Raw genomic sequence first — 12,903 nt, forward strand, 5'->3', positions numbered from 1 at the left:
ATATAGAGAAAGAAAAAATTAGCCGGGCATGGTGGCGCATGCCTGTAGTCCCAGCTTCTCAGGAGGCAGAGGCAGGAGGATTGCTTGAGCCCAGGAGTTTGAGGTTGCTGTGAGTTAGGCTGACGCCATGGCACTCTAGCCCAGGCAACAGAGTGAGACTCTGTCTCAAAAAAAAAAAAAAAAAAAGAAAGAAAGAAAAAAGAGGAAGTTTGGGAGATAGAGAAGCGTGTGGACACCAGAGGCAAAGGTCCTGCAGACTGAGGCCCAACTGCAAGGGTGGAAGGGAAAAGTTGTTCAAGTTCATGACTGATATGTGACTGTAAAAAGAGGGGAAATCCTCTGATATTTCCTGTTTGTTATGTCTTTGGGGAATGAAAGATGGCCTGATAACTAAGGGTACAGCTCTCATCTGACATTAAGATGGCAGTTGTAGTTAGATATGGCTAGCTGATAAGGAAAACATATCAGTCTGTGACTTTTTATCTTGCCAAAAATCTCATCACTGTGAATTCCAATCATCCAGGGATGCTCCTAGCTGGAATTTTCAATCATCTGTACCACAGCCATTAAAGTCAAGTCTTCTTTGCAGTAAAGTTTGACTGCAAAGTTTATTTAGGAAGTAGGATGCAGTCAGCTTTAGTTCAGAACTAAATAAACGTACACGTACATATGAGTGGGTTATGACTGCCCAACCCAATACACAGGTATTCATTCACATACAAATCCATTAGCTCTTAAAGGCTGAAGTACCAATAGTAAAACTTCGAGGGCAACACACAGCGGTCCCCAACTTTTTTGGCACCAGGGACCAGTTCCATGTAAGACAATTTTTCCACAAACTGGAGATGGGGGGTGGGTGTCATGGGTGGGGGTAGTGTGGTGCAGAGCTCAGGCAGTGGTGCACGACCCATTTCCTAACAGACCACAGACCAATAACAGGTCATGGTCCAGGGTTTGGAGACCGCAGACATAGAAGATATCAATGAGGCCTTGTATGTGATACACTACGAGGAGAGACCACTTCCATCTTCAGAAGTTTCTAGTCCAGTAAACGTGATGGGGGCAGGGAGAGAGACCATGCTCATGTTAAGAATGGTTCAATCTGAGAGTTGAGTTTCAAAACATATTTAAGAACTAGCATACTCAAACTATTATCTATATGTTAAAAGAAATAGATACCACACCTGATCTCAAGAGCCTACAAGTTGGTATGAAATTACACACATATGCATTAAGTTGAGAACAATTTACAAAGCAATTTAACAACAGTTGCACATTGTAGCACCAGCTAATTTAAAGCACTGAGGTCAATTCAACAGAAGTTAATAAGAGGAATGAAGAATCATTTGAAGAAGAAAGCCTTTCAGAGATGAGATGAATCGTGAACATTGTGAGACATGATTACCAAACAGGAAGAAAAGGTTTTCTAGGTAGAAAAGAAAAATGATGAGAGGATATAGATTACAATCTAAATTTAAAAAGTAGCAAGAAGCAGGAAAGAATAAACTTGTAGAATGACTTCATTTAAGTGATGAAATGGAGGAATTCCAGTAGAATAAAAAAGATATAATTGCTGTTCTTGAGAAACACAGAATCTGATTATGGAATTCATACTAAAAAATTTGATTTTAAAATAGTTTAAAAAAGAAAGAGAGAAGGAAACCTACAAGTAAATGAAATGTGTAGTCCTTACTTTCCTAGTAGTAGGGTAAGGATCAAACTAAGTTATTCCCACTCTGCCAGCTTAGTGACCCAAAGGAAACCAGGCAGGCAATGGTCCACGTTGATTAGTGTTTCCAAGGGAAGACCACGGTGTGAATATCCTTCTTATAAAGAAAGCTTAACTCAAAGGTCTTCACTCTGTCTCAGAGAACCATGCCTTAAGAAACTGACCGAGCCAGACCTGAGGGCTTCTCTCCAGTGTGAGTTCGCTGGTGGTGATTAAAAGTGGAGCGCTGACTAAAGGCTTTCCCACACTCACTACATTCATAAGGTTTCTCTCCAGTGTGAACTCTCTGGTGCACAATAAGCTGTGAGCTGTCACTAAAGGCTTTTCCACAATCGTTGCATTTATAGGGTTTTTCCCCAGTATGTGTTCTCTGATGTATCATAAGGCTGGAACTATAACTGAAGACCTTTCCACACTCATTACATTCATAGGGTTTCTCACCAGTGTGAATTCTCTGGTGTATAATGAGGTAGGAGTTTTGATTGAAGGATTTTCCACACTCATTGCAGTTATAGGGCTTTTCACCTGTGTGAAGTCTCTGGTGCCGAATAAGACATTTACTCATACTAAATGCCTTACCACACTCACTACATTTAAATGGTTTTTCTCCAGTATGACTTCGCTCATGGTCAGCAAGTTGAGAGATCTGATTGAAGGCTTTCCCACATTCGCTACATTTGTATGGCTTTTCCCCAGTATGGAGGCTCTGATGTCGAGTAAGACATTTGCTCCGACTGAAGGCCTTGCCACATGCATTACACTCATAAGGCTTCTCCCCAGTGTGGATTCTCTGATGGTCTATGAGATTTCTATTAGAACAGAAAGCTCTCCCACACTCATTACACCTGTAAGGTTTCTTACCACTGTGAAGGACCTGATGTCGCACAAGACTTTTATTCCGACTAAAGGTCGCCCCACACTCCTTGCATTCATAAGGTTTCTCCCCAGTATGAGTTCTCTGGTGGTCAAAGAGTTTGGAACTCTGATTAAAAGCTTTTCCACATTCATTGCATTTATAAGGTTTCTCTCCACTGTGAAGTCTTTGGTGTTGAATGAGATGGGAGCTATGACGATAGGTCTTTCCACACTCGCTGCATTCATAGGGTTTTTCCCCCGTGTGTGTTCTGAGATGAACAATGAGCTGAGAGGTTTGCCTGAAGGTCTTACCACATTCATTACACACATAGGGTTTCTCTCCAGTGTGGATTCTCTGATGGCCAATGAGGTGTGAACTCCAGCTGAAAGCTTTGCCACATTCACCACACTGATAGGATTTCTGTCCTTTTAGAGTTCCTTTATGTTCAGCAGGACTAGAAGACAGATTTCGATGTTCCCCAACCTTCTTATGTTCCTCACACCTGTCTTTTGTGGATTTTTTCTTATCCTTACCTGTTATTTCCAAGAAAACACTTTCTAGTCTGCTCCCTTCTTCATCTGAGGGTGGCATTTCTAGCTCCTCGAAAGTATCTTCATGGACATCTCCAGCCTCTGTTCCCCCAGGAACCAGCCCAAAGAGTCCTCCTGGTATCCTATCAGATGACTCTGATCCGTTAGAAATTTCCTGCTTTGGCATCAACTCTGAACTCTCCATCATGTTTCTACCTGCTGCCAAAAGAAAGAAGAAAACTTTTACTTACTTCTTGTTCTATTGAGCAAACAGAATCATCTACAGGCTAGGTACCTGAGGAAAAGCCACATTATGGTTAAGAAATAAGATGACACATAGAGAACAGGAGAGGATATAGGAAGTAGCTCATTTTTTTTCTTTCCTCCAGGGCTAAAAAAACAAAGAGGGGAAAGCAGTCAGTGGAGGAAGGTGGGAAAAAACATTCCAGGACAGCCAGATGTTGAGCCAATACAGCAAATTAGAAGGGCCATCAGAAAGCAAGAGACCAGACTGTAAAGCATGGTGTATTCCTACAGAAGTCACTCTGGTGCTATGTGTCCTTAGTAAAATGATGAACTCTAAGTTGCTTTCCAACCACAACACTGTACGGTTCTATGGTTCTTAAAAACAATGCTGGGAGACAGAATGCCAGCAAATATTAATACCTCAAGTCAAATATAAGAAAGAGGGAAGGAAAAGATAAACTACAGATTTATATTATGGGCTATGATTACGAAAGTATGCAAAAAGGAGAGATTTTGTATGACAGGACAGTGATAAGATCTGGAGAAGCTATGGGTTCAGAAATGCTAAGGAACAGTGTTGAAGGGGAGGGCAGAGCTCTAACAGTGGGGATGCCAATGTCCCCAGAGCACTGAACGGGTATGAGCCAGTTCTGTACTCCTACGAAAACTAAGAGGGGCAGCAATAATTGAAATATGAATTAAAATGTGTCTTTGGGATCTTGATTTTATAGAATATAAAGGAAACTTAATGGGTGAATATTTGCCTTGAATTCTGGAATTTTTAAATACAAAATGTGGGAGAAAATAGAGTAATCATGGTCATAGCTCAACACCAAAATGTTGGTTCCTTTTAGTCATGCTTTAATCAGAGCCACAGCTGCCATGCCATTTAGCCTATGGAAAGTCAAAGATGTCTGGGTCAGTAGCCCGACCCTCTCCAGAGTTGGCTAGTGTCCTAAGCTTGTCAATCACGGGAACTTCCTTGACAATAAATCTTTCAGGAAACTGCCCCAGTCGTCACAGAGACAGATGCTTAGGCAACCATGATTTGTATAAATGATTCTGAGTATCCCAGGATGGACCACAGGTGACTGGACCACGGCCAGACACTAGAGCTAAGGAAAGCTTATCTGTAGGTTAGTTATCAGCCTCTGCCATGGCCTGGGCCAAAGCTCTGTCCAAACAGAGCAGATATTTAATGGGTGTAGCAACCAGGATTCCTCTGTAAGTAAATGTGGAACTTAAAGTAGGGAAAAATTTAGGTAATTACCACTAGGACTAGAAATTGAAATGGTGCACGGGGAGAAGTCAAGCTATTAGGAGCCACAGCAAACAATAAGTATGAGGGAACAATTAGGAAGGCGCTATGAGAGGGACAAAAGATTCAGAGTGAATTAAATGGGTAGCAGCAATAAGACAAGCAGAGAGAAAACTGATATGCTGTGAGCAGCTGCGTTACAGTCACACTGGAACACAGGTGTAAAAATTCATTTGCTTTTGCTGCTCAGGCTCCCAGGCTGCCCTGGGTCAAGGCCCAGTCTCCACAGGTCCCTGTTTCTCACAGTGTGGTCTAACTGATTGGTTTGTTCTGGGCTCCCATTCCTTTAAGCCTTACAACACAGAGCTCCCTTCTTACAATAACTTGAGTGACTCTCCATTCCTTACAACTAAAAAAACCCCAACTAAACCATCCTCTGTCAATCAGTAATGAAGTAAAGAGAATGCTGATCCTTGTAAAGCTGAGTTATGAGTGCACAGAGGTTCACTATACTATTTAGTTTATCTACATTTCAAAATTTTCCTAATGAAAAAGTAAAAAAGACAAAGAATATAGCAAAGAAAATGTACAGAATGCAGACTCTAAGTTACTGAGGAACAGAATTATTACCCAATGAGGCTGTGCTGCGGTTATTTTCCAACATCATGTTCCGGTAAAGGGCCAGACCTTTCCACTTCTTCTCAGTATAGTCCACAGACAGGTCCTCATACACTGCAGTGTCCTGGAATAACAAGCTGCTATTGCTCAGGAACATTCCCAGCCTGAAGGGCAGAGTCATCAGGGCTACAGAAGGCACAGGGTACGGGCTCTTGGTGGGCAAAGGGGTGGGAGACAGGCACTCAGATGACATTTCCAAAAAGACAAGTCCAGGGCAAGACAGAATCCATTAACTCAGCAGTAGAGACCCAGCCCCAGGGGAAGCAATTAGGCAGGAGAGCCATAGGAATAGTCCCAGATGGGGCAGAGTCCTGGAGGTGAGAGCTCTAGCCATTCTTGGGCCAGACATGGAAACTTGGGAAAAACAGAAAGAACCAAGCTCACCTAGGGCCTGACCATCCGAAGCACAGTTGTTGCTGCTTGGTCTCCGAGTTCCCAGCTTGAGGAAGGGCAGGAACTGGGGTAGCAAGTTGAGCTGAAGGAGGAAAGAAAGCTATGAGTGGAACAAGCCCTACCCTCAGCTCCCATAAGATGTATGTTCCCAAGGAGTGGATTGAAAAGAGAACCAGGCAGCTCCACACACACTGACTCTTACCCTCTTCCATAAGGCATTACCCCAAGCGTGCTGTGAATTTTCCCTGGAGGGGAAAGTAGAAGGTCCCTCTTCAAACTGAGAACTCAGTGTTCCTCCAGCCCTCACTTTCCTCAATCTCTCTGAAGCAAGCTCTTTGGGCCACACACATTCTTTATCCCTAACACCAGGCACACCTGATTTTCCCCGCACAGTTCTGGTTCCTCATGCCCTGGTTCCTCTTCCTGCTCCTTCCCTCTCACTACAGACACTCCTTGAAGCTCAGGCCCCAGTGCTTCCTTTTTCTCTCTGTCAGCGATCTCACTGACCCTCATCGCTTTAACGCTGCTCTCACAGTTCTCCCTTCTCTCCTAGACCTGTACCACACGCTTCCAGTTGTCCGTGGGACATTCCACGTGGGTGTCCTGCAACATCTTAAGTTCAGAGTCTAAAATGCATATTCTCTCCACCTTCCTTTCCGATTTCCCAAGTTCTGTCAATGAATCCAGACATTGGATTCATATAGGCCAAATATAGGCCAAAATATTCTAATTCTCTTTCTCCTTACTTCAAACACAAGTCTCATGAATATTCCCAGAATTGATCTACAGATTCCACACAATCCCTATGATTCCCAGGTGACATCTTTTTAGAAAATGAAAGCTTATCCTAAAATTCATATGGAGACTCAAGTGACTCATACAGACAAAACAATCTTGAAAAAGAAGAATAAGTTGGAGGACTCCAACTTCCCAATTTCAAAACTTATTACACAAAGCAACGGTCATCAGATCATTGTGATGCTGGCATGAAGACACCCATATAGATCAATGAATTAGAATGTAGAGTCCAGAAATAAACCCATACATTATGATCATTTTTTTCTGACAATGGTGCCAAGATTACTCAAAATGGAAAGAACAGTCTTTTCAACAAATGGTGCTGAGACAACTGGATATCTGCATGCAAAAGAATGAAGATGGAGCCCTAGCTCACATCATCTGCAAAAATTAATTCAAAATGGTCAAAGACCTACATGTAAGAGCAAAAACTCTAAAACTCTTATAAGAAACATAGGTCTAAAAATATGCCACTGGATTTGGCAATGGATGCTTGCCAAAGACACACCAAAAACACATGGAAAAAAAGAAAAGATAACTTGAACTTCATCAAAAGGAAAAACTCTTGTGCTTCAAAGACAAAAGTAAAAAGGCATCCCACACACTGGAAGAAAATATTGGCAAATCATATATCTGATTAAGACTTGTATCTGGAATATTTAAAGAACTCACAGCTCAATAATGAAAGGAAAAATAACCTAATTTTAAAATGGGCAAAAGGTCTGAATTGACATTTCTCCAACGAAAATATAAAAATGGCCAATAAGCACAAAGGATAGTCAGCAACATTAGTCACTGGAGAATGCAGATCAACACAAGGATGCAATACTACACTTTTAGCCAGGTGTAGTGGCGAGTGCCTGTGGTCCCAGCTACTAAGGAGGCTGAGGCAGGGTGATTACTTGAACCCAGAAGTTTGACGCTGCAGTGAACTATGATTGTGCCATTGCTTTCCAGCCTGGGCAACACAGTGAGACCCCATCAGCTTAAAAAAAAAAAGAGAGAAAGATACTACTTCACACCCACTAGGATGGCTAGAATAAAAATCAGGTAATAGCAAGCATCAGTGAGGGTGTGGAGATACTAGAACCCTCATTCGGTGCTGGCGGAAATGTAAATTGGTACAGACACTTATGAAAACAATCTGACAGTTCCTAAAAATGTTAACAGTATTTGGCCTAACAATTCTACTACAAAGTATATATCCAAGAGAAAAGAAAATAGATGTCCACACAACAACTTGTACACAAATGTTCATAGTGCATTATTCATAATAGTCAAAAGGAGGAAACAATCCAAATGTTTCTCTAGGTTTTCAAACTTATGGGCATAAACCTATTCACAGTATTGGTACTCTCTTAAAATTAACTAACTTTATCTCGTTTTTGTGCACACTCTTAACAGTCCAGGAATAGAGAGAAACATTCTTAAACTGACATGAGGAATAGCCAAAAGGAATCTACAACAAATGTGACACTAAATGGTGAAGACATTAAAAGCCTTGCAATTAAAAGCAGGATCACACAATGTAATCCTAGCCAATGCAATTAAGCAACAAAAAGAAATATGCAGAAAACTGTTGGAAAAGAAAGATGAAAAGCAAACAAACTCATGAATGATATGAAGATACACCTAAAAAATCCAATAAAGCCCAGGTGTGGTGGCTTGTGCCTGTAATACCTGCACTTTGGGAGGCAAAGGTAGGAGGATCAATTGAGATCAGGAGTTTGAAACCAGCCCGGGCAACACAGCCAGACCCCTTCTCCATCAGGAAAAAAAAAAAAAGAAAGAAAAAGAAATCTAATAGAATGAATCAAAAACCAGAACTAATATGAAAGAACATTAAGCGCTGAGTTTATAATCAACATATATTCAATAACTTTCCTACACAACAGCAACAACCAGAAAATGAATCAATACAATAGCAACAAAATGCAGGTGGTTTTCTGCAGGAACGTTATTAAAAATAAAAAAAAAATTGCAACAAAAAAACAAAGTACCCAGAACAAAATCTAATAAAAATTGCAGGCCGGGTGTGGTGGCTCATGCTTGTAATCCTAGCACTCTGGGAGGCCGAGGAGGGCGGATAGCTCGAGGTCAGGAGTTTGAGACCAGCCTGAGCAAGAGTGAGACCACGTCTCTACTAAAAATAGAAAGAAATGATTTGGACAGCTAAAAATATATATAGAAAAAATCAGCCGGGCATGGTGGCGCATGCCTGTAGTCCCAGCTACACGGGAGGCTGAGGCAGAAGGATTGCTTAAGCCCAGGAGTTTGAGGTTGCTGTGAGCTAAGCTGACGCCACAGCACTCTAGCCAAGGCAAAAGAGCGAGACTCTGTCTCAAAAAAAAAAAAAAAAAAATTGTACAAGACCTTAGTGGAGAAACAAAAAACTGTGCCAAAAGACATAACACATATAAATAAATCTTACATAGGTATGGGACAACTAAATTTTTCCAAGATGTCAATTCTTCCTAAATTAACATGTAAAGTCAATAAAATCCCAACCAAATCCCAATATAACTTTTCTTGGGGCTTGATAAGCATGTTCTAAAATTCACAAAAAATGAGTAAAAGAATGGCTAAGACAACTTTTTAGATGTGGAAAGTTTTGATCTACCAGACAATTAAGGCTTAATATAACACTGTAGTACTTAAAACAGCATGTATTACTGAAGGAATATGCAAACAGTAGATAAAACAAAGAGTGTAGAATCGTGACACAGGCTTATACACATATATAAGTTTGATGTATGATAGAGGTAGTACTATAAGTTAGTAGAAAAGATTAGACTATTCAATCAATTGTGTTGGGACAACAGGCTAGGCAAATAAAAATAATAAATAAAATCACACAAAAATGAATTCTAGTTAAAGAAACTTTAAAAACAAGGTGTAAAAAACAAAGAGACTAATAACCCTGGGGTAAGCAAGGATTTCTTAGGACGACAAAAGCAAGATGGTGAATATATTTGAATACATCAATATGAAAAACCTCTACCAAAAAAAAAAAACCCAACAAAAAAACACCAAATGCAAACTACAGATAAAAGTGGAAGTTTAGGCCAGGTGTGTGGTGGCTTACACCTGTAATCCCAGCACTTTGGGAGGCTGAGGCAGGAGGGCAGGAGGATTGCTTGAGGCCAGCCTAGGCAACATAGTGTGACCCTCATTTCCACAAAGAAAAAACAAAAAATTTAGCTGGGTGTGGTGCTGTGTGCCTGCAGTCCCAGCTACTAAGGAGGCTAAGGCAGGAGGATTGCTTGAGTCTGGGAGTTGGAGGCTACAGTGAACTATGATCACGCCACTATACTACAGTCTTGGTGACAGAGTGAGACCCCATCTCAAAAAAAAAAAAAAAACAAAGAAACCAGAGTGGGAATTTACACAGCCAACAAGAAGGACACTTTGAAAATCTGTAGTAAAATTAAAAAGACATATTCCTTATGCCCCAGGAAATTCACTTCTAAGAATCCCCCCTGAGAAAACACTTGCACAGGTATTCAGACATTTACATGGGTATTCACTAGAATACCCCTTGTAACAACATAATATTGGAATTAACCTACTTGTCCACCAATATGGCTAAAAAAAGTATAGCATTCTGTAGAATGAAATACCATACGTACCTAAAAGGAATATACTAGATCTATATGCATCAACATAACTGTTTCACTGTACACTAGGTGGTCAGGCTGTGTGGGCAAGGTTAAAAGGCAGGTAAGTGCCACCTAGGGAAAGGACAATGAATGGACTTGAGGTCATTTAGAACAGACAACACTCATAGTAGGCTCAAAAGGTACAGTGTTTATTTATAGCAAAAGGAGAAAGAAAGTGCACAAGACTCAGCCCCTTGCAATGCAACGATCCCCCATAGCCAAAGGATCCACTCCGTAGCCTACAGGGCCAGTGTGGTGCTCACACTCCACTTAGTGAAGTAGAATGATCTTGATCCACTCTTTCCACTTTCATGGGGTCTAAAATATAGAAAGCTGGGAGCATAAATGAAAGCCCTTGACTCATGGTATTAAACAAAACATCAACCCTGAAGCAGTGGCTAGACACAATGGCTCACGCCTTTAATCCTAGCACTCTGGGAGGCTGAGGCGGGAGGACCACTTGAGCTCAGGAGTTCAAGACCAGCCTGAGCAAGAGTCTCAAAAAAAAAAAAGCCTGACACAGTGAAAGACACAAGGCATTAAACCTAGCACAACTTGGAGGGCTTCATCTCTGCAAGAAAATGTTCCAGGCTCAAGACCACTCTTACACTCTTAACTTAGCAATGGGCTCCAAAAAAAAATCAAGGATATCAAATACTATCAATTCTCATCTCCCAGTTTGGACTCTTTCTTTCATTAACTTAACAAATATTTATTGAGCACCTACTATGTCTCATACCCTGAGGTCACAGCCGTGAATAAAACAAATAAAAAGCAATGCTTGGAGGAGCTTATGGGGAGATAGACAAATACATGGTATGTCAGACAGTGACAGGTACTATGTAGTAAAATAAGACAAGAAAAGGGGAGAAGTAATTTAAGATCAGGAAGGGAAAAAATAAGCTCATAAATTCAACCTTATGGAAAGCATAACGATTCACCTGAGGGTCACAGGAATGTTCACAAGACCTCTTTCAGATTATTTCTTTCAGATTGTTTTTAGAATAGTGAAAATTACAAAATACAGTAAGTCATGTTTTACCATACTTTATGTATTTTTACTCTCAAGCACTCTCTGACATCATAGAATACCTATGCACTAATACTTCCTTGATAGCAGAAGCCACAGAAAACTTACTGGTAGAACAGGCAGCATTTTCATGCTTTTGTCAGTTTCCTCTTCAAGTGGAGGTTTATCTTCAAAACATTCCCATTTTTTCCACTTACAGTAAGAAGTGATTGTTTTTCAATCAAAATTTGTCAGCCTTTTCTCAGCATTAGATAACACGTAAGAGCAGCCTAATTCTTCAGTCCCTGAATAAGCACAGACATACACACTTATATAACACATATAATAGAAGTTCCCTGAAATTGCTTAATCAAATTAGTGCTCAAACCACTCGCTGACACTTCCCTGCAAAACAACTGACCTAATATTAATGAGTTTTCTATGGCCATGACTTTTCGATTAGAAAAGAGACAATTCTCTGATATCTTAGGCCTATGCAAGTCAGGGTACACTACAATGGCTATAGGTTAGAGCTCTGCTTCTGTTTAAAAACTGGATTTTCTATACTGGCTTTTATCATTTTGAAAGACAATCACTCTAACAAAAAATATTTTGCTATTTTTCTGCACAGATGTCACTTGTGACCACTTACAGCTTCATGTAAATGTGCAGTATGGGAAATAAACTGCAAACACAATGTTTTAATTATCCTCGCAAAAAAATGTTTCAGTGGTCATAATGCTAGCCCCAACTTTAACCAAAATTATAATAAATGCATCCTGCAAGTTCTAGACATTGTAATTTTCAAAAAGCACTTAACGCCACTGAATTACACACTTTAAAATGGTAAATTTTTATGTATTGTATGGTAAATGGTACGTGAATTTCATCACAATACTAACAAACGCTTTTAAAAAGCAACAGCATGATCTTTCATAACAAAAATATGTATGAACATATATGGGAGTGTGATAATTACCCACAGTGTTTAAATGTCAGGAGGCCTGGAGACTAAGATTTCCGGATTGCGGCTACTTTTACTTTTCTTCCACTTTCCTGTGGTATCTAATTGTTTCTAATGAACACGCTTTATTTGCAAAATTGGGTGAAAAAAACAGAGCCCAGAGAAAGCAGGACTCCAAATTCTCTACATCGGACCCCGGGATGCGAAGACGTCCCCGACACGCCCCCAGCGAGGCGGGGTGGCATCCCCGGCCAGGCCCCCGCAGGCCTCCGCGAGCCCCGCGCCCGCCCGGCCGCCCCCGCGCCGCCGGGCAGCCGGCTCACCCGCTCTCACCGCAGCCTCCACGCCCCGCGCCTTCCTTCCGCCTGTCCGAGCCGCGCACGCGCGTCGCCGCCCCGGGCCCTCCGCGGCCGCTCTAGAAAACTGGGAGGGCCAACGTCTCGGCTGCTCCCGGGCCTCCGGGGAGGCGGTGGGCGGCCCCTAGGCGGGCGGCGGGGCTCGTCCCCGACACCCCTCACCTCCCTGCGTTGGGCACCTTGCTCCCACGACCGGATCTCCGATGCCCATTCGTGCCTCAAAGCTCGAGCAGCCGCGGCCTGGTTGCCCACATCCCTCCAGCTGTGTCTGCGGGGCTGCCCCGGAGGGCTCTCGCCAACCCACCCCCGCCCCGCCCCCGAGGGAATAAAGGGATCCAAAGCTAGGGGTGACAATAGGAACTGCAAGCCTGAAACCCTCAGGGGCTTCCCCTTACTCCAGGCCTTTTGAGTCATTTTCATGGTCCAA

At 41.9% G+C, this 12,903-nt stretch overlaps 1 protein-coding gene across 1 annotated transcript; it reads right to left on the reverse strand.

Annotated features, from left to right (window-relative positions):
- Positions 1-1,342: 1,342 nt before the first annotated feature.
- ZNF852 (zinc finger protein 852) lies at positions 1,343-12,465 on the reverse strand. The gene is made up of 5 exons (XM_045529929.1): positions 12,444-12,465; positions 11,286-11,461; positions 5,682-5,772; positions 5,250-5,361; positions 1,343-3,334 (listed from the first exon to the last, which is right to left on the reverse strand). Exons 4-5 carry the CDS (start codon positions 5,284-5,286, stop codon positions 1,881-1,883), a joined length of 1,491 nt encoding a protein of 496 aa, XP_045385885.1. The 5' UTR covers positions 5,287-5,361; positions 5,682-5,772; positions 11,286-11,461; positions 12,444-12,465; the 3' UTR covers positions 1,343-1,880.
- Positions 12,466-12,903: the final 438 nt, after the last annotated feature.

This window comes from Lemur catta, chromosome 18 (assembly GCF_020740605.2).
Source record: "Lemur catta isolate mLemCat1 chromosome 18, mLemCat1.pri, whole genome shotgun sequence".
Lineage (NCBI taxonomy): Eukaryota > Metazoa > Chordata > Mammalia > Primates > Lemuridae > Lemur > Lemur catta.